The sequence below is a fragment of the Lepidochelys kempii genome, chromosome 7 (assembly GCF_965140265.1).
Source record: "Lepidochelys kempii isolate rLepKem1 chromosome 7, rLepKem1.hap2, whole genome shotgun sequence".
Classification (NCBI taxonomy): Eukaryota; Metazoa; Chordata; order Testudines; family Cheloniidae; genus Lepidochelys; species Lepidochelys kempii.
In genome coordinates this window covers 45354859-45376395 of record NC_133262.1, presented here as the reverse complement: position 1 = coordinate 45376395, position 21537 = coordinate 45354859, and the positions used below count along the sequence as shown (strand labels likewise).

General features: G+C 41.3%; 1 protein-coding gene across 12 annotated transcripts in view; it reads right to left on the bottom strand.

The window, feature by feature from the left end:
• Nucleotides 1-16107, bottom strand: part of DOCK3 (dedicator of cytokinesis 3) — a 585316-nt gene extending 569209 nt beyond the window's left edge. For all 12 annotated transcript variants that reach the window (XM_073352483.1, XM_073352491.1, XM_073352484.1 and 9 more), the window contains exon 1: nucleotides 15590-16107. In XM_073352483.1, coding sequence (XP_073208584.1) covers nucleotides 15590-15626 — 37 coding nt within the window. In that variant the 5' untranslated portion in view covers nucleotides 15627-16107. The remainder of the gene's footprint in view (nucleotides 1-15589) is intronic.
• Between the last annotated feature and the right edge of the window lie 5430 nt (nucleotides 16108-21537).

The following is a 21537-nucleotide window of genomic DNA, read 5'->3' as shown; positions in this document are numbered from 1 at the left end:
GACACTCGGTACTACTTTAAAGGTGAAATTGTAAAAGGAAGATCGACCTATTTCAGCTCTTTGTTTTTATCACAACTGCATCTAAAATGATAGTACCATAGAGTAACAACTATATTTTTTGCTCAAACATGAGAATTTCAGAATAGTCCAGAAGGAAGCGAGGCAGTCCTTAAGAAAGATGTATGAAATAAAAAAAGTTTACCAACCTGAAGATCCTGCATGTTCAGAAATAATCCTTTCATCATCTTCAATACAGCTTCCTCCTGAGAAGGAACACTTCTCATGATGTTTTTTCATTCAGGCTACCAGGCCTTGCATTTCTTTGTTTCACGGTTCACATTTTGCACCCATGCCTGTCTTACCCACAGGTAGAGGAACTTCATTAAAATATTCCCAAACTGGGTCTCTTTTACGGCCTGCTGCCATTATAGGTTTTCCCTTCTAGTGAGAGAATGATATGGTAGATCTCAAATCAATGAAGGCTACACTCAGAAAGACCTCAAGACTTCTGGAATATGCTGCTCAAACAATTTCACTTTTGTTTCTACTGCCTGTCCCTCCCTTCTCACATTTATCTCCAGACTTCTTCTCCTTGTTCACTTGTACACAAATTTGCAGAGGGACAATAGGGTTGAGGTCTGTTATTTCTCACTTCTATATATTATTTATTTATTTTAAAATATTTTTGCTGTTAACAAGCATTTTATCTCTGGAGACACAAATCCACAGTTTGAGACTGCAAAACTAAGCATCTCCGATGGTATCTTCTAGACTGGAGTGGCCAATCTGTGGCTCCGGAGCCACATGCGGCTCTTCAGAAGTTAATATGCGGCTCCTTGTATAGACACCAACTCCGGGGCTGGAGCTACAGGCGCCAACTTTCCAATATGCTGGGGGGTGTTCACTCCTCAACCCCTGGCTCTGCCACAGGCCCTGCCCCAACTCCACCCCTTGCTCTAATCCTGCCGTGCCCTCGCTCCTCCCCCTGCCCCCTGAACCTCCTGCATGCCATGAAACAACTGATCGGGGTGCGGGGAGAGAGGGGGAATTGCTGATCAGTGGGGCTGCTGGTGGGTGGGAGGCACTGGAAGCAGGGTGGGGCAGCTGATGTGGGGCTGCTGATTCGGTCCCTATTCAATGAACTATTGGAACTCATTTACAAAACTTTTCTTAAACATTACATGACTATATTGTCTCATGCTATAGAATTAGAATGTATAATCCCTATTCTATGATGAAATATCTTTAAACTATAATGTATCTTAATTAAAACTATCTTTAGATAGGTTTTTGAGGAAAAAAACATTTTATTAAAAAAATCCGTTTTTTTTTAAGTCACTGATTTTTATCCACCCTGAATGCTATATTCCCTCTGGGTGAACACTTTTCTTAAAACGATCAATCTATACCTGACCTATCAGTCCTCATCCTCAAAGGAAACCTGCACAACACTTTCAAAAGACAAGCCTGGGAGCTTAAACTGATAATTTTGCTGGACACTAAAAATCACAGTCTAAATAACAATCTGTAATCTATTGACCCCCCTTTTTGTCCTATGACTACAGGAGTGTTAACAGGCCACTTCACCTTGAATGGTCCCTTAGATAGAGTATGTGCCAAACTATCTGTTTCATATTGTATTTAGCTCTGACCCTGGGGCCATGTCTACACTACAAAATTACGTCGATCTAATTTACATTACCATTAAATCACTTATGTATATCCACACTACACTCCTTGGGTCGGCGGTGCACATCCTCACCAGATACTAAACTGGGAGGAGTGGTAGATACGCTGGAGGGGAGGGATAGGATACAGAAGGACCTAGAAAAATTGGAGGATTGGGCCAAAAGAAATCTGATGAGGTTCAATAAGGATAAGTGCAGGGTCCTGCACTTAGGACGGAAGAATCCAATGCACCGCTACAGACTAGGGGCCGAATGGCTAGGCAGCAGTTCTGCGGAAAAGGACCTGGGGTGACAGTGGATGAGAAGCTGGATATGAGTCAGCAGTGTGCCCTTGTTGCCAAGAAGGCCAATGGCATTTTGGGATGTATAAGTAGGGGCATAGCGAGCAGATCGAGGGACATGATCGTTCCCCTCTATTCGACATTGGTGAGGCCTCATCTGGAGTACTGTGTCCAGTTTTGGGCCCCACACTACAAGAAGGATGTGGGTAAATTGGAGAGAGTCCAGTGAAGGGCAACAAAAATGATTAGGGGTCTAGAACACATGACTTATGAGGAGAGGCTGAGGGAGCTGGGATTGTTTAGTCTGCAGAAGAGAAGAATGAGGGGGAATTTGATAGCTGCTTTCAACTACCTGAAAGGGGGTTCCAAAGAGGATGGCTCTAGACTGTTCTCAATGGTAGCAGATGACAGAACGAGGAGTAATGGTCTCAAGTTGCAGTGGGGGAGGTTTAGATTGGATATTAGGAAAAACTTTTTCACTATGAGGGTGGTGAAACACTGGAATGCGTTACCTAGGGAGGTGGTAGAATCTCCTTCCTTAGAGGTTTTTAAGGTCAGGCTTGACAAAGCCCTGGCTGGGATGATTTAACTGGGAATTGGTCCTGCTTCGAGCAGGAGGTTGGACTAGATGACCTTCTGGGGTCCCTTCCAACCCTGATATTCTATGATTCTATGATTCTAAGTGCTTGTACCAACTGTACTGTCACTGGAGGGCACTGAGGGACAGCTTCTAAAAGCCAGTAACAGTCAACAAAAACAACAGTGTTTACACGAACAACACAACAAGTTATTTGGCTGGATACAGGAGCCTTCTTCTCAACTGTAGTTATGCTATACAGTTCATTCACTATTAACATTAAGGTACCTGACAGCAATCACTGAAAACTGCAATCTTCTGGGGGTTTTAGACTTCTATTTTTATGAATCTGGAGACCCATAGTCCGTGTCAAGGTTCCTTCCCCCCTCTGAACTCTAGGGTACAGATGTGGGGACCTGCATGAAAGACCCCCTAAGCTTATTCTTACCAGCTTAGGTTAAAAACTTCCTCAAGTACAAACTTTGCCTTGTCCTTGAACCCAATGCTGCCACCACCAAGCATTTTAAACAAAGAACAGCGAAAGAGCCCACTTGGAGATGTCTTCCCCCAAAAGATCCCCCCAAGCCCTACACCCCCTTTCCTGGGGAAGGCTTGATAAAAAATCCTCACCAATTTGTACAGGTGAACACAGACCCAAACCCTTGGATCTTAAGAACAATGAAAAATCAATCAGGTTCTTAAAAGAAGAATTTTAATTAAATAAAAGGTTAAAGAAAAGGTAAAAGAATCACCTCTGTAAAATCCGGATGGTAAATACCTTACAGGGTAATCAGATTCAATACATAGAGAATCCCTCTAGGCAAAACCTTAAGTTACAAAAAGACACAAAAACAGGAATATACATTCCATCCAGCACAGCTTATTTTACCAGCCATTAAACAAAAGGAACTCTAACGCATTTCTAGCAGGAGTTACAACAGGAGTTGTAAGGCTGCACTCCTGATCTGTTCCTGGCAAAAGCATCACACAGACAGACAAACCCTTTGTTCCTCCCCCCCTCCAGATTTGAAAGTATCTTGTCCCCTCATTGGTCATTTTGGGTCAGGTGCCAACGAGGTTATCTTGGCTTCTTAACCCTTTACAGGTGAAAGGGTTTTGCCTCTGGCCAGGAGGGATTTTATAGCACTGTATACAGAAAGGTGGTTACCCTTCCCTTTATATTTATGACAGTCCGCATGGCAAATAATAGGTCTTCAGAATTACATTTGGCCTATTTTGTAGGCCATTGATGGGTTTTTTCTTGGTGAAAAGACACAGTCTGTCTTCCAGGTTCAGGGATTTCAGCATCAAGAGCAAACTCTTGGCTGTTGTTGCAGTTTACAAATAAGACTACATTGTGGAGAGACCACTTAGTGGATAGATTATTGCAGATACCTTGGTTCAGCTCCCACTTGCCTGCTGCCAGAGCACAACTGAGCCAATGGCTTTGAAGTTTATCTTGTCTTGGAATATGCTCCTCAAATAGACAATCCCCAATTTCCCAGTGAGAGGATTCTGAGTAATGCTGTTTATTCCACTCTGGCAATTTGTGTATTTAGAATAATGGAAATTATCCCTCTCTCATAATAGCCATTTTATGGCCCATATTATGCAGGAGATCAGACTAGATTACCCTAGTATCCCCTTCTGGCCTTGAAGTCTAAGAAGATCCAGTGGGAGTTCCTTTCACCCTTAAGCAACTAGAAAGGGGTTGATCTTCAAATTTATAAAAGACTTCATAGCCAGAGGCAGATTCAGAATGTTATTGTTTGTATCAGAATCCAAAGACAACACTCTAGTAAAAATCTCAACACCTACTCATTCCCATCACCCGGGGGCACTGAAAAATAAAGAGATATTAATCAGGTAATACATTGGGTGTTTTTTATTTTCCTTCTGCTTTGAGTCTTTGGAGTGCATGTGTCACATTGTAAATATTTTTGCAATCATGAGGGCTTAAAAATAACACAGTTTTAAATAAAAGCTGAGATTTCCACCTCATCACATGCCTCCAGGAGCTAGGGCTTTAAAGAAATGGAGATACAGAATACTCTGAGACTTGAAATACAATCATGAGAGTTCACAGCACTGCACGGGTTGCTTCTGAAAACTGCTGTCCTTCATGTATACTAATATGTAATGGATATTTGGTAAAGTTTTTAAATCATCAATATGATTTCTTTATCAGAGGAGAGAAAGAATAAAAACAATCTCTTTAAATTCTCTAAGGTGCCCTCTTTTATATGACATTTAAAACCTAGCTGCCTGAAGTGGAACCAATCCAGATGGAGAAAAGCAAGTGTTTGATCTATTGTCTACATTTAAGAACTGTTGAGCTGACAAAGTTACCTTATCCTTTGGAAGGCTGCTTATCCCTAGTCACCACTTACCATCACAGAAAGTCTATATACACATACAGAATGCACTGCTACTTCAATGGCAGAACGTATCAATCCTTTCCGACAAACTGACATTTTCTACTTCTACAAAAAGAAAAGGAGTACTTGTGGCACCTTAGAGATGAACAAATTCATTTGAGCATAAGCTTTCGTGAGCTACAGCTCACTTCACGGCTGCTACTCTGAAACCTTTCTACTTCTAGTAACTATAAGTTGTAACTAAGTTATATATATTAAAAAAATAAATGGTTATAACCTACGTAGGAAGGATTGAATGGGCCAAAGGAGAGGGGGAGTGGCACTTTATGTTAAAAATGGCATAACCTTGTTTCTGAGTCTCTGATCATTTGGAAAAAAAATGACACTGAATGCTTATGGATCAATGTCCTAACAGACAAAGCATAAGATTGGGTATTAGTTGGTGTCTGCTACAGACCACCAAATTATACTAAGGAATGGGATGACCAGCTCCTTACACACTATCTGTAATATTTAGGTTAAAAAGACACACGATCATGAGGGGCTTCAATTTGAGTGACATATATTGGAGATCTCATGCTGCCAGTACTAAAACATCCTCAGACTTTCTTAACGTTATAGATGACAATTTCCTTACTCAAAAAGTATTTCAACCAACACAGGGGAATTTTATATTAGACCTAATCTTGACAGTTAAAAAGGAACTGACCACAGAAGTAAAAATTAATGGTAGCTTAGGTACACGTGATACTGACTTGATCGCATTTATAATGTGCCAACAGAATAAAGTCCAAACCAGTAATAGATATACTTGGTGTTTTAAAAGGGCCAGTTTCACAAAGCTGAAAACCATTATGAACCAAATCAGCTGGGAGGAAGAACTTAATCAGAAAAATGTGAGTAACTGGGAATTGCTTAAAAACATGTTACTAGATGCCAAAAAAGCCACAATCAAGGAAGAGGGAAGTGAAAGCAGCTATAAAAAAATTTATAACAAATGAAAGAAAAGGGAAGCTGATAGTAATGAATATAAGCTAGGAATTGTAGAAAAATGTACATGGGAAGCAAAGGGACACACAGATTTCTCAATGACCTGCAGAGTTAAGAATAAGAGAGAGGATTCTTTTTGTTCCCAATATACTTAGACTTCTGTGGGGCATTTGATTTGGTACCGCACAATATTTTGACTAAAAAACCAGAATGATATAAAATTAACATGGCATTAAATGGATTAAAAACTAGCTAACTGATAGGTCTCAAAATGCAACTACAAATGGGGAAATCATCATTTTAAATGAAGACTGGATGTTTTTGTAAGACACATGCTCTATAAATTATTTTGGGGAAGTACTATGGCCTGTATTATACAGGAGGTCAGACCAGATTATCACAATGGTTCCTTCTGGTCTTGAAACCTACAAATCTATGGGTTTTTATTTTGCTCTGAAATCCCTCCACTGTGAGACAGTTAGTTGAAAACTCAAATTTTATTTATAAAAGCATCTACTTGATTTGATTTAAGGAGAAAAGCCTCTGATTCTTAAAATAAATGTAATGCAATCAGATTCGATAACTGACCCGGACCCTAATTTTTTCCAAGGTGAAGGGCTGGTAAAAAGAAGAAAGCCTCACTGCATAGAAGTTGTTGTAAGCATTTGACAGTTATGTCAAATTCTGACTGAAACACCACATCCAAAGGATTTGAACATTATTTCTTTGACATATAAGACAAATACACTAGATTTTAAGTACATAATCCTGGTTAATATTAATGGAAATTCACAGGTGCCACTGACAACAATGATATTGGTTCACATATGCAGTAGAAATATCACAGGAAAAGATTAAATAGAATATAAAAGATAGAGTTCAAAACAATATAGGTTCTCTAGTTCACACCAGAAGCTACGTGCAGAGCTTCACAACTTTACACTCACTAGCCAGATGGCTAATTCAATAGCTGGGACATACTGCCATTATTTCTACTTCCCTCTAACCCATGCTGCAAAGCTTGACTTTTCTCCTGTTAGCTCTTTTCTCTGATTTCCCCTATAACACCATCTCCCTCATCAGCCTTGGTTATGAAACCCCTATCCCAACAGGGACAGAAGCTGCTGCTAAAACAGAGTCTCAGACTTCTCTCTCCTTTGCACCTCTGTGCTGTTCAGCCAGGGTGCATATTACTTTTGCTCCTGCTATCAACTGATAGATTAAAGGCCAGGGAGTTGGTGAAAGGAGAAACAGTGTTGTGAGGCAGCCACATAGGACACTGATCTATTCTTTGAGAAAAATAAGAGTTTTCATGTATTTAACTATAAAGCAGGGTCCCTTAAGACAGAGTGTTCATCCACATCAAGGTATGCAATATTGTAGCTCCAAATGTCCATCAGCAGCACTCAGTCTGCAGTCCTGACAATGAAAGACAAGTTAAGGAAAACTGACAAAAATGATAGTAAAGTCTGAAGGACAGAATGGCAGAGGTGGGAAGACTGCCATACTCCTGTCACCATTACAAAAGCACTCGCTAGTACCTGTTCAAACTGCACCCCGGAAAGTAGTCAGTGACTCTCATTTAAGCGGTGTGTCCAGGCTGAAGGAGGAAGACAGGCAGCATACCACAAATCAGGGATATGGTAAGGGAGAAAATGGCTGTTTGCCTCTCTTCAAACAGCTGCCCATTCTGAGTGGCTCTTCTCTTGGAGAGAACAAAGGTTGCACTAATGGCACCAGTGGCTCCTTCCCATAACTTCCCCAGCATGGATGGCTCTGGAAAGTATTAAAAGTATTCTGCAGCACAATGGGACCAAATTCCGTAGCAAGTACCCTACATTCCATAGCAACAAACTATCACATGGCTATGTTGTTTTATTGTAGCTCCATGAAACTGTCATGCTGATCTCTACCAACCCATAACAAAACACTATGGATCTCTGTTGTAGGAGAGAAAGCACAGGCATTCTGATATGATGTTCAGCTCCAAAAGATCTTCCTCCAAGCAAGAAATCATGACTCTGGGACTGGAGGGAAACTTTTAAGAGTAGTAGTTTTTGAAATGCCTTCTAGAAGACTATGCTGACCCAGCTTTTAGCATGGTAGAAAAGTGAAACTCTGTTTTAAAAGTATTTTCTTCAAGAAGTGAGACAGGGTCTTAAAATGATAATCTCTTTTTCTCTTGCAAAGGAGGAAATATTAGCCATAATTTTACAGCCAGTTCATCAGATCAGAGAAAAAACCATGGAGTCTGTTGGGCCACTAAAATGCATGTTATATTTTTAACTAATAGTCTAAAGAAGTTTTGGGTAGCACCATGGACGTTGGCTAATATGAAGGAATACTTGTATAGCATTCTCAAAGCAACCCTGACTCCAGATCTGCTGGAAGAACGGAACTCTCAGTTCTGAATATTAGCATCCCATTCAACAAGGGCTCTGGTTGCTTACAAGGAATGAACCAAAGATTAATTTAGGAAGTCAACATCTTTTCCAAAGCATAGTCAATATTTCTGTTGTGATGACTATTCAAATGAGTACACTGTGTGAAGATTTAAAAGGCCAACTTTCTACAAAAAAATCTTTCCCCCATCCCTTTTTAAAAAAAATAAAAGTATCATTTTAAATAGCTATTTTGATTTCTCCCTGGGTTACATGAAAATAAAGATAAGTCACTGCTTGAAACAAGAGCCTTGCTCATTTGCTAGCCCTGAGATTAAAGGAAGTAAAATATAAATTGGAGTTTTGAATATTTATAATTAAGCCACAGAATTCAGTTTCAATTTTTTAATTTTAAAACGTTTATTTTTCTTATTTTAAATTAGAGCTTTTATAAAATGCCAACACTTTTTATTGGTCAAGCTTTCATCAAGTTTATGGTCAAAAGATCTTGTGATCCAGTTTCAAGTGAGACAATCCATCTAGGCAGATACATATTTTGGAAATCTTAAAGGAAAATGCTGACTTTCAATTGCCTAATTACAGATTTGTTTGAGTCTGCTGGATTTTTCCAGAATACATCCACCCAGTTAGGGGGAAAATATTTTGATTTTAATAAGAGATGGTGGCTTATTCAAGTACTCCAGAGAAGTACCTGTGAATCCTTAAAACTGATAGCAGAAGGTAATTCAATGTCACTGTCCAAAATATCACAGCTCCAGAAGCCATGTGACTTCAAGAAAGGCCTATGATTCCTTGCAATGGGCCATCAACAGGATAATGGAACCCAACACCAAAAAATAAGACCTGTCCAAAAGTAAGTCTGCTGCACAAAGAGGCTGCAAGAACACCTGAGAGAGTTAGCTAATGAAGAAAATTGGCCCCTCTAATCTGGTCAATGGGACCAAATGAGGTAGCTAGGAACAACACAGACACACTTTGGGTTGCAATTCAGACCAGAAAGAGATTGTGCAACCACTTGCCTTGCAATTCTGTCCGTCTTACAATGCTTTGCTGCTATAGCTCCCAGCCTGGCATGCTCACAGCCAGCCTATAATCATGCACGTCACACACTAAGTGTCTGGGTGATAGACGGCCCTGGGTGATAGACGGCCCTGCTGGAAATGGCCCAACCTGATGATCACTTTAGATAAGCTATTACCAGCAGGACAGTGGGGTGGGAGGAGGTATTGTTTCATATTCTCTGTGTATATATAAAGTCTGCTGCAGTTTCCACGGTATGCATCCGATGAAGTGAGCTGTAGCTCACGAAAGCTCATGCTCAAATAAATTGGTTAGTCTCTGAGGTGCCACAAGTACTCCTTTTCTTTTTGCGAATACAGACTAACATGGCTGTTACTCTGGGCCCTGGTTCAGCAGCTCTGATCTCAGCAGCCTGCTTACAGCCCCACTGTCCTACTCTCGCTTCTACCAGTCTTCACTACAACTAGCAAGGTGACCCCAACATACTTCTAGTCCCAAATGTATTTGAAAGAATGTGCCCGAAGTATCCAGACTTCACCTGGATCACTCAGAGAAATAATAAGGTCAGTTGTTTCTTTAAAGAAAGGAAAGCACATTACAGCTTATTAACTTAACAGGGGTAAACATACCCTTCCCTTCAAACACAGCACTAAGTAGGTCTATAGTAAAAATAAAACAAATTTAAGAACAGGATATAGGTTAAGTAAATGGAATAAAGTTAGAAAGGGTTATAAGCAAATGAAAGTGAAAATGCATCTAAACATCTAAAACTTAATGTTAACCATGGTACTGGCTTTGTTGCAAACGATTTCTCTTAATCACTCAATCACTCTTCCCAACCATAGCTGACTTTCTCTCAGTCAGGACCTTCCACAGGAGTACAAGATGCTAGCTTCCCTTGTCTTCCAAGGTGAAAGATCAATGCTTAAGCAGGTTTCTCACCTATACTAAGTTCATAGAGACTTCAGTCCCTCCTTGGTTAACGTACACATCTTTTTCAGCTTGCAAGAGCTCTGACTCCTTGTGTACATCTAGTGAAGGATGACAAAAATATATGCAAAGACAAATCTATCTTCCAAAGTTCAATTAACTTGTTAGAATGACCTTCTTCCATTTTTCCCTTCCTGTAGGCTTCCCACCCCCCTCTACGTAAATAGGGCTTCCATTGTTTTGATTCCACCATGCTTAATTTACATAGGAGACTGGTAAATTGCTGTGATATTCCTTTCTGTCTGGGAGAGATTTGTTTTTCTCTTTGTTTGAGGACAGATTGAAAAGCCTAATATCAGTGAGTATCCATAATTCTTTATATAGTGTTAAAACATACATTTTACAGGTTTAATCACCGGTGTGTCACAGGCTTTCATAAAACACCTCACTTGATAAACTTTTATAATTACAGTAATATTGTATACAATCAATTGATTCAATTGCTTATCACTTGAGGTTCATACCCTCTGTCTTTATAGCCCAAATAAGGGAACAGGTGTTACAGGAAGATGTCCAAGACTCCAGAAACTTTCATTATATTCCCCCTTGTTGTCACTTACTCATTTCTCACTTTAGGTTGACTTTTCCAGGCTTGTTTAGAGCCCAACAGTGATCCCTCTTTGCCTCAGATTAAGCAAAATCAATACAGTTGCTTTTGAGTTAAGAAGGCAGAACACACATACACTCTTTTTTGCCTAGAACCCTGACCAGGGGTATTCTATCTGCTTCCCAAGATCCATAAACCTGGGAATCCTGGACACCCCATCATCTCAGGCATTGGCACCCTGACAGCAGGATTGTCTGGCTATGTGGACTCTCTCCTCAGGCCCTACGCTACCAGCACTCCCAGCTGTCTTCAAGACACCAATGACTTCCTGAGGAAACTACAATCCATCGCTGACCTTCCAGAAAACACCCTCCTCACCACTATGGATGTAGAAGCCCTCTACACCAACATTCCACACAAAGATGGACTACAAGCTATCAGGAACAGTATCCCCAATAATGTCACAGCAAACCTGGTGGCTGACCTTTGTGACTTAGTCCTCACCCACAACTATTTCACATTTGGGGACAATATATACCTTCAAGTCAGCGGTACTGCTATGCGTACCCGCATGGCCCCACAGTATGCTAACATTTTTATGTCTGACTTAGAACAATGCTTCCTTAGCTCTCGTCCCCTAACACCCCTACTCTACTTGCGCTGCATTGATGACATCATCATCTTCTGGACCCATGGGAAAGAAGCCCTTGAGGAATTCCACCATGATTTCAACAATTTCCATCCCACCATCAACCTCAGCCTAGACCAATCCACACATGCGGTCCATTTCCTGGACACTACTGTGCTAATAAGTGATAGTCACATAAACACCACCCTATACCAGAAACTACTGACTGCTATACTTACCTACATGCCTCCAGCTTCCATCCAGAATAGACCACAGAAACCACTGTCTACAGCAAAGCTCCAAGATACAGCAGCATTTGCTCCAATCCCTCAGACAAAGACAAACACCTAGAAGATCTCTATCAAGCATTCTTAAAACTACAATACCCACCTGCTGAAAAAACAGATTGACAGAGCCAGAAGAGTACCCAGAAGTCACCTACTACAGGACAGGCCCAACAAAGAAAATAACAGAACGCCACTAGCTGTCACCTTCAGCCCCCAACTAAAACCTCTCCAGCGCATCATCAAAGATTTACAACCTATCCTAAAAAATGATCCCTCACTCTCACAGATCTTGGGAGACAGATCAGTCCTCACTTACAGACAGCCCCCCAACCTGAAGCAAATACTCACTAGCCACCACACAACAAAAACACTAATCCAGAAACCTATCCTTGCAACAGCCCGATGCCAACTCTGTCCACATATTTATTCAAGTGACACCATCATAGGACCTAATCAAATTAGCCATGCCATCAGGGGTTCATTCACCTGCACATCTACCAATGTGATATATGCCATCATGTGCCAGCAATGCCCCTCTGCCAGATACCCTGGCCAAACCGGACAGTCTCTACACAAAAGAATAAATGGACACAAATCTGACATCAGGAATCATAACATTCAAAAGTTGGTAGGAGATCACTTCAACCACTCAGTAAAGACTTAAGGGTGGCAATTCTGCAACAGAAAAGCTTCAAAAACAGACTCCAATGAGAAACTGCTGAGCTTGAATTAATATACAAACCAGACACCATTAACTTGGGTTTGAATAGGGACTGGGAGAGGCTGGGTCATTACACATATTGAATCTATTTCCTTAAGTATCTTCATATCTTCTTGTCAACTGTCTAAATGGGCCATCTTGATTATCACTACAAAAAATTTTTTCTCCTGCTGATAATAGCTCATCTTAACTAATTAGCCTCTCACAGTTTGTATGGTAACTTCCAACTTATCTGTATGTATATATATCTTAGTATATGTTCCATTCTATGCATCCGATGAAGTGGGCTGTAGCCCACGAAAGCTTATGCTCTAATAAATTTGTTAGCCTCTAAGGTGCCACAAGTACTCCTGTTCTTTTTGCGGATACAGACTAACACGGCTGCTACTCTGAACCTTTTTTTTCCCAAAGATCACCATGACTACGTACAATGCTCAAAAGAGAAAGTATTAAAACCATCAAACTTCATGTGCTGTTAGTCCACAGTGAGGAAGAATCAGTTTATAAATGGGATAGAATGACAATTCAGGAAAATGATTAAAAATTCACTTTCACAGTAGAGTAAGAAAAGGTTTTAGTTACATTATTGCCACATTGTGGAACTTCATAGTTCTGCAGCTAGGATTTTCCTGCATCTACAGTCAATTTAAAGCAAAGTTAAACAGTTACCCAAAAAACATCAACAAACTAACAAACAAACATGGTACCCCTGCTATACAATTTTTATATATAAACTTAAAATACAAAAAGCTTAATTTAATACAACATTACAGTTGTTAATATGAAGTTAAACTTATCAGAAGATTCACTTAAGGTTCTCAACACAAAAACCATATATAATATTACCGATTACAATATAGGTTCTTCTTAGAGGTTAAAATGTGTATTTTACACAGTATACACATTGTGGTAACAATACTGCTGCAGGTACCTAAACTGAATTTTCCCCTGGGTTTTTTAATTAATTAGTAGTAAATTTACATCCTTATTACATATATTATCATAGGTTTTTGCATTTAATACATGTATCTCTGGGAGAAACATTCACCAAATTTAATTGCTTTTCTTATAAAACTGCATTCCTTATGTGTCTATACATTAATACGTTCTATGATGCTTGTTCTAAGCAAATAAAATTGGTTTTTACCACATGTATAAATCTAGCTGTAATAAAACTACTACACAGCTGCATAATACGATAAATTAATTGAGAATTCTTTGTCATGTTACTGGTCCTCTAAACCACTCAAAAATTGCTCTAAATCACATGGGTGCCAGGTTTATAAAATTTTTGGTGGTGCCCAGAACGGGTCCAAGCAGAGCCATCCCATCCACAGGATGGACCGGGACAACTGCCCTGGGCCCAGCGCTTTGGGGGGCCCCCACACTTCAGGGGGACGCAGGGTCCAGGGCAGCCTGGGGGGGGGCCTGGCACCAGCAAGCGACTCAGTTGCCCCGGTCCGCCCTATGGACGGGATGGCTCTGAAAATATCAGCCCAAACATTGGTGGAACCAGGCCCATATTCCTGAATATTGGTGGAGCAGGGGCACCACAGGTCCATATAACTCACCACCTATGCTAAATCATTAACATTTTAACTTTATAATTGAGCAGAAGTGAACTGTCACTTCAGAAGGTGCAGTTTTCCCACATCCTAGAGATACCAATTTTCATGATAAAATATCAAGTGTTGATAAAAAGTATTTAAAATATACTAAGTTTACAAGAAACAAGACATGTTTGTAAAAATATAATGAATGTTGACTATAACAAGTATGTGTTACTCAATGTGCATTATGGCATCTGACCAAAACTGCATCTATTATTAACAGTGTACAATAAGCTATATCAAACACCCAGGAAAATAATGTTAGCAGAAAGTATAATGTATTTTTACTGACATTTTCAGGAATATTACACAAGATGTGAATTTTTTACAAATTTTGAAATGGTCACCTGAGTATATATAGTCCCTTCATATTATACATAACACCATACTACTTAGTTTCACCATTAAAAGGTTGGGGGTTTTTTCGTTCATTTTGGTTTCTTTAGTAGCTCTGGGTTACTAGTGTTAAGTGCTGCCAGAATCCAAAAATGCTCATCAGCTTTCAATATCATAGCCAGGGCTTAGTACAAAACCAGGTTTTAACATTTATCTATATGTTACATCTTGTGTCTCTTTTCCTGGAAGGATATCAGGACTCAGAGCAGGTGCATCGCTGGCGCCCCCTAATGACATACCATCATAATCCTTCCCTTTCTCTAAACTCAACCATGTAAACAAGAACACCACAGAGCACAGATTAAAATAGAGAGAAAAAGGAATAGCAGATAAATAGATTAAGGTTGAGAGACTCGTTTACTGATTATTTCCGCAAACAGAACCTATAAGTAAACCCTGGAAGCCTACTCCTCTCCTTCCACTCCCTTACCGCCTAAAAAAACCACAAAACCCCACAAAACCAAAAATGCACAGTTCAATTGGACTTCCAATTCATATAAACACTGGACTCCAGGCTCGAAAATCCGAAAGGACTAAAGTCCCAAACAGATGTTCCACCTCACACAGAGACCTCATGATATTAATCTTATTTTTAGCGGGCAGCCCTTCAACGCACATGGGAGATGGGGCCGGCCCCATAACACGGCCCCCTTCGTTCCCTACCGTACCCGCAAGGCGATGAGGGCTGGGGGATGCCTAGGCCTGTGGTGCAGTTGGGAACAGTGGGATGCGAACATTGCTGCACACGTTACTGTTTTCAAAAGGCGGAGAGACGGCCGCTGCCATGCAGCAGCAACAGCCCCACCCCCGCATCCCTCCACCTGCGGCCCACCACGACCCTTCCCGCTACAGCAACTTTGGGTTCAATGTGCAACGCCCGCCCGCAGCACAATAGCTGGGGCTGCTCAGAAGAGGGGCAGCCTCATCACCACCCTCGGACCCTAAGAGGTCAGCTCGGGATACAGACCCACACCCAGTGCGGAGCTCCCCAGCCCACTGAGGCAGTAAAGGGGGGCCGCCGTGCTGCCAGTGGCTGGGGGAGCAGGGGAAGGGAAGAGGGGGCTCGGCACCTACCCACGCCGTATTTCTCCTCCTCGGTCGGCGTCCACATGCTGGTGCCGGCGGCGGCCGCGGTTCCCCCCTCACGGAGCGCAGCAGCCGAGCCCTGCTCATGGAGCGGAGGCGGTTTCCCCAGCTGACAGCGGAGCCGCCGCTCCGCACAGTCCCCCGGGCACAGCAGCGTCTCCTCCTCGCTCTCACTCAGGCCAGGCGCAGGTGCTGGGAGGCGGGGGGGTTGCGCAACTCCCCAGGGAGCCGCCGCGCCAGGTGCCGGATCCCTCCGGGCTCGGCAGCACCCAGCACGGAGCTGCGAATGGCCCGCGGTGATGAGAATGGTACCGGCGGCTCCCGGCTTCTCACAGTCCAGCCCCCGGCTGTAGGGGTCCCCACTTCCCTCCCTCAGGTCACTATCATGAGCTCCAGCCTCCTCACTGTCGCCGTCGTCGCCGAAGGACTGGCGCCGCCGCCGCCCGCCGCCCCCTCCACATCGCGCGCAGACGTAGACACCTCCCCTGCCTTCCAGCGCTCCCGGGGCCGCACGGTACCCGCAGAGGGGAACGAAAAGGGCGGGAAATGGGGGCACACGCGCGAGGTGTTAGTGGTCCTGCGCCACAGCAGATTCTGAGGGGAAATAAGGAAAAATGCCTCCAGGAGCTGGGGTTGCATGGAGAAAAGACACACTCCGAATATCACTAAATATCACTGTTTCTGCTAAAACAAATGGCAAGATCTGGCAACAGCGAAAACTGTAGGTTTGGAGGTGCCAAATGTTACCCCCCACCAGCAGCCGCCTTTGTGGACAGCCACCAAACAACTAGAGCTGTGAGTTTTTATTTTTCCTTCTACCTCTTTTGAATCAGGACTCTGCTAGCTAGTGGGGAGCACGGATATGCCCAGAGAAGTCTAAGTTATGTAATTTGAATGTGTGAACTTTAACATTTTGTTTGTAAACAAAGCTATTGTTTAATCCAGAACAGTGTGCGTGTGTGTGTCACTATTACACTGCTGTTGTTTGATAATAAGTATTGTGCTTGTCCATGCTGAGTAGTTAACCTGATCTCTTCCACCAGTACTACCCAGGAGAAGCGGTATACAAGTGTGTACCTCAACTAACAGTGAAGTGATAAACCAACCCTTGCTATAACCATCAGTTTATGACACTTTAATAGGCACATACACTGTATGGCCTTTATTAACTCACATTTATATTGCTGATTTCTTCTTAAACCATCTCAAAGTGCTTCCCTAACTAAATCCATAATAATAGCTCCCTTAGATTGCAGGTATCTGGCAAATTAACAGCAGACAGGACACACAGCGAAGGGAATTTTGGCCACACACACAAGGACAAATGCTTTCTTGAAAGAATAAGAGGGTTATTTAGAATCTTAGATTTTTGTTTATATCTCATCTGAAAAACTTCACAGTAAACTTCATCATATTCAATGTATCTATTTTAGAAGAATAAACCAAGATGACTACTAGGATTCAAAATTGTTGTTCCCAGGAGTGTAGGAATTTCAGTCTCCTAAGGTCATATACTATAGAATGTTTGTGTGATACAGTGAGTACCATATGAATATTCGTGGTCTAGGAAAGGCATACTCTTTGAGCATGCAGGCATCATAGGAGTTAAGTTCAAATTCGTATTCAGTATTTCAGTCCTGGTACAAATGCCTAATACAGATTATATGAGGGAAAAAACTAAAAATTTGGATTATTATTCTCCTGATATGAACTTTAACATTGATATTCCACCCTATTCAGTGGCTTTACAAATTGAAATAGTATTTCCGTTTTGCACTCCTATTCTCAATAAGAGACCTTTCAGGATGGAACTTCAAAGATTTTTAGCCCAAGGGCTAGTGGAAAGTTTTCCAAGTACAGTAAAACCTGCCAAGAGCTACCACGCATGGGAGTTAGCAAAAGTGGTCTCTTGTAAGAGGTGGTCTCTCTTCAAAGGTTTGCAGACCAGAGAGCAGCTGTGTTCTGTGGCCTCTGCAACTAGTTGGTCGTGACAGGGACCCCTCTTCAGAGGTAGGCTCTAAGGCAGATTTTACTGTAATTTTTGCATTGTTTGATGAGTATTTAGTGAAAATCATCATTTCTCCAGTCTGTTTTTCTTTAAAAAAATAAACATAGTGTTGCACCATTAAGCCTGAGATTGTAGTTGCATTAAAATTGGAAATTTACCTATGCATTACAATAGGGGCTTTCACAATATATTCATCTAACACTAGCTAATGTGACACTCTTCTGAAAGTTATGTAATCCTATAATGTGGAGATTGTGAACAGTTTGACAAGTTTCTAACTAGAAGTAACGGGTGTTTATGCAGGTCATTGGAAAAGCAATTATCTATCATTTGTATTGTGTTAGACTTCATCTATGACTTCTACTTTACCTCTGATGTCAAGAGATCAGATACGAATTCTTCACAGAGCCTTAGAAGTTGAAGGATGTGTCATTCTAGATGTTTCCTAGGATTTCAGTAAGTTTGGTATTGGATTTATCACTTCAGTGTCCTGATAATTTAGCTATTTTTTTCAATACATACTGTCCCTAATATAATTGAAGAGAACTGCTCTTTTTGTACAGCTCTTCCAGAAAATCTATCAATAAGATGTGATATATATACAACTTTATGGTTACATAGTACTTTTGTAATATAAAATTCTGTTTTACTAAATATGTGTTCTGCAATTATGTAATGAAATAATAAAGGTTGCTGAATTGAGCTACTGAGCTGAGGTTGCCATGGAAACATTTATTATGAATTTTCTGACTTTTGTGCAATTAAATTTTTAACATTGATGATGTACTGACAGCATTTTATAAGAGTACAAATACAAAGGCCAATAGGCAGGAAAGTGCTCTTACATTCTTGATTTAGAAAACTAGTTATTTTATCAAACCTTACTCTACACATAAATGTAAGCATGCATATTTTGCATTAGTTTTGTTACTTATCTTCCTAAGAACTCTCATAGCGTACAAGAGTAGCTTTTAGTCATAACAAAAATTGAGAAATCATGAGATTTCTGTTGTTACAGATAGGATGCTACTAGCTTTTAGGATTTTTCTGTTCACTTTAACATTCATAATATAATACTTAATCTCTTATTTTTATCTGTACCAGCTGAATTTTAAATATTAGACATTTTACTGATCCTAAACTTTTTAAAGACAAGAGACAGTCCCTCTGCTATGGCCATCTCTCTATTCTCTGCTCTTGGGGATTCTTCCTAGCCCTCTCCTAGTTGCCCTGTTCTTTACAGAGGTGACAAATGCTTCTCCTCACAGCCCCAGTGCTGCTCCTCTTTGAGGGAGAATTCAGCAGGATGATGATGCTATATGCAGGACGCTTCTGAGCACCCTCACCCTCTGAAGACAAAACAGATTGAGGGTGAATAACACCACACAAGATTAGATGAAAACAAACTCTAAAGAGATGGTGGGGCTAGTAATTAGGAGTGGGGACAGACAAAGCCTTCAGAGGACCAAAATATTTTGTTTTAAAGACAGATTGGTCATTTGTATATCTTGACCATTATATAAAAAGGTGGCATCAGCAGTTCCAGTGATTCTTTAAGTATTGAAACATTTTAAGATTTATTTGCAATATTCTACAGATTAGATATTTAATCCCCAATTATCTCCTCAGATACAGTTATCTTGTTAGTTAGTACATTTGTACTTCCCAAAGAGTGACATGAGGGACAGATATCCTGATTAAGAAATCACTATCCTCTATAGCACAGTAGATGGAATGCAATTTTACATAATTTAAAGCTATCAGATTTATTTACACCTGTTTCATTGATATGCATTCACAAACTGAATGAGTCCTCTACCAGCCCAACACAAATCCTGATTTCTTTAACAAACATTCTTACCCAGAGAATAATGCTAAATAAATATCTTGTCCAGTGAAGGAGCTACAGGAGCTAGTTCTCCGGGGAGGAAGAAGGAGCTCAGGGTCAGCCATATGCAGCAAAGGAAGCCCAGAGCAACATATAGTAACCTTGCAAATAGAGCCAACTTTAGCACTGTTGGGCAGGCATTCAGAATAAAGTTGTGCCTCCTCTCCTCCCTCCAAATGTAACTGACAGTTTACCATGATGGTCACACCACTGTGCATAGGTATAGCACAATGATTCTTTGTGATACACCCCAAATGTAAGATTTATTTTATATAAGGATTGTGTGCATTTCCAATCTCCTGTTGCAGAATTGGAGCCCAGCTACTTGTTCATTCCATCTCTACTGTCAATGTAGATCTTTACATTTTAGAGAGTCTTGGCAAGAAAAGATTCTGGAAATAGTTATTTTAGAAATCAAAACGAAAGATAAGATTTTCCTTAAATATCTAGGGCCCTAAACCTAAAGGTTTGAGGGTGGGCTTCGTGGATTCCAGAGACTGGCTGTACTGGCAGATCATCAGCCTTATCTCCCCTCACAGTGACCCTTTGAGCTATCATGGTCTAGGAAGCAGCATTGCAAGTCTCTTTCCCCAGACCTCTGTCTCACAGACTAAAGAGGGAATGCCAAATTCCCCACACTGATGCCTATTTACACTGGAAAAACACGTTAGAAAAAAAAATGTTTATCTAACAGAATGTTAAACATGACAATGGTAGACAGATATAGTTGTGTTTAAAATGTTTATTGGTCATGTTTAACCTAGGAACTTAACTATTTTAAACACAACTGTCCCTGTCTATACATAGTGTCAAATCATGTTTAATGTTGTTTTAGTTAAAATGCATTAGTTAGCACATTTTACAGCATAATGCTTTTTCATAGTATACACATAATCTGGGAGATAGGAGGCTGGGAAATGAAAGTCTTGCAAAAATGTCCTCCTGTACATAGATCAAAGAGCCAGGAGGAGGACAGAGCTGAATGGTCACTTCAGATACTCTACAAAGGACATGTGGGGAATCAAACAGTCAAGGCAGCTGGCACTGAGCTATTCTTGCACAATCCCAGTCAGCTGTCTCCTGACCCTCTCAGTCCTCAGGTATCTTGGGATGCTTATCACTATTGCCCCTTCCACTTCGACATGCCTGGGAAGGGCATATACACTTTCGTCTTTCTCCTCTGTCCCTTCAGTCCTTAGGGTTGGTGGTGATACTAAATGAAGGCATCCGTGATTAAAGTCTGTGTTCAAGACAGGCTGCTACTGGCCTACCCCTGCTAACATAGTAAACAAGGGGTTGATTTTGTTTCTCTCCTATAAGTCAGATCCCAGAATAGGATAAGCTAGTTGTCCGTGCTTCAGTTTCCCACACTCTGCATCTCTGTTTCCCTTCAAGTACACAGTCTCTCCCTATTCGTAGGTTGGTCTGGTCTGTTGAGGCAACTTGGTTCTCCAGCTAAATCATAAATCTCCCCTTCCAGGGAAAATCAAAGGATCTAAGTAAATAAACTAAACAAGTCCACTCTTTTTCACAGCCACAATGGTCGTCTTCATGCCCAAAGTATTCTCCTGTTTGTGACAGAAGTCTTCCCCTGGGCCGCTAAATGCAGAGGCTCTTCAAGTTGAAGCTAGACAAATTCAGATGAAAAAAGGCAGTGGTTCCCAAACTTGTTCCACCGTTTGTGGAGGGAAAGACCCTGGCGGGCCGGGCCGGTTTGTTTACATGCCACGTCCGCAGGTTTGGCCGATCGCGGCTCCCAGTGGCCGCGGTTCGCTGCTCCAGGCTAATGGGAGCTGCTGGAAGTGGCAGCCAATACATCCCTCGGTCCGCGCCGCTTCCAGCAGCTCCCATTGCCTGGAGCAGTGAACCGCAGCCACTGGGAGCCGCAATTGGCCAAACCTGCAGACGTGGCAGGTAAACAAACCGGCCCGGCCCACCAGGGGCTTTCCCCGCACAAGTGGCGGAACTAGTTTGGGAACCACTGAACTAAGGCATACATTTTTAACTGTAAGAGTAATTAACCATTGGAACAACTTGCCG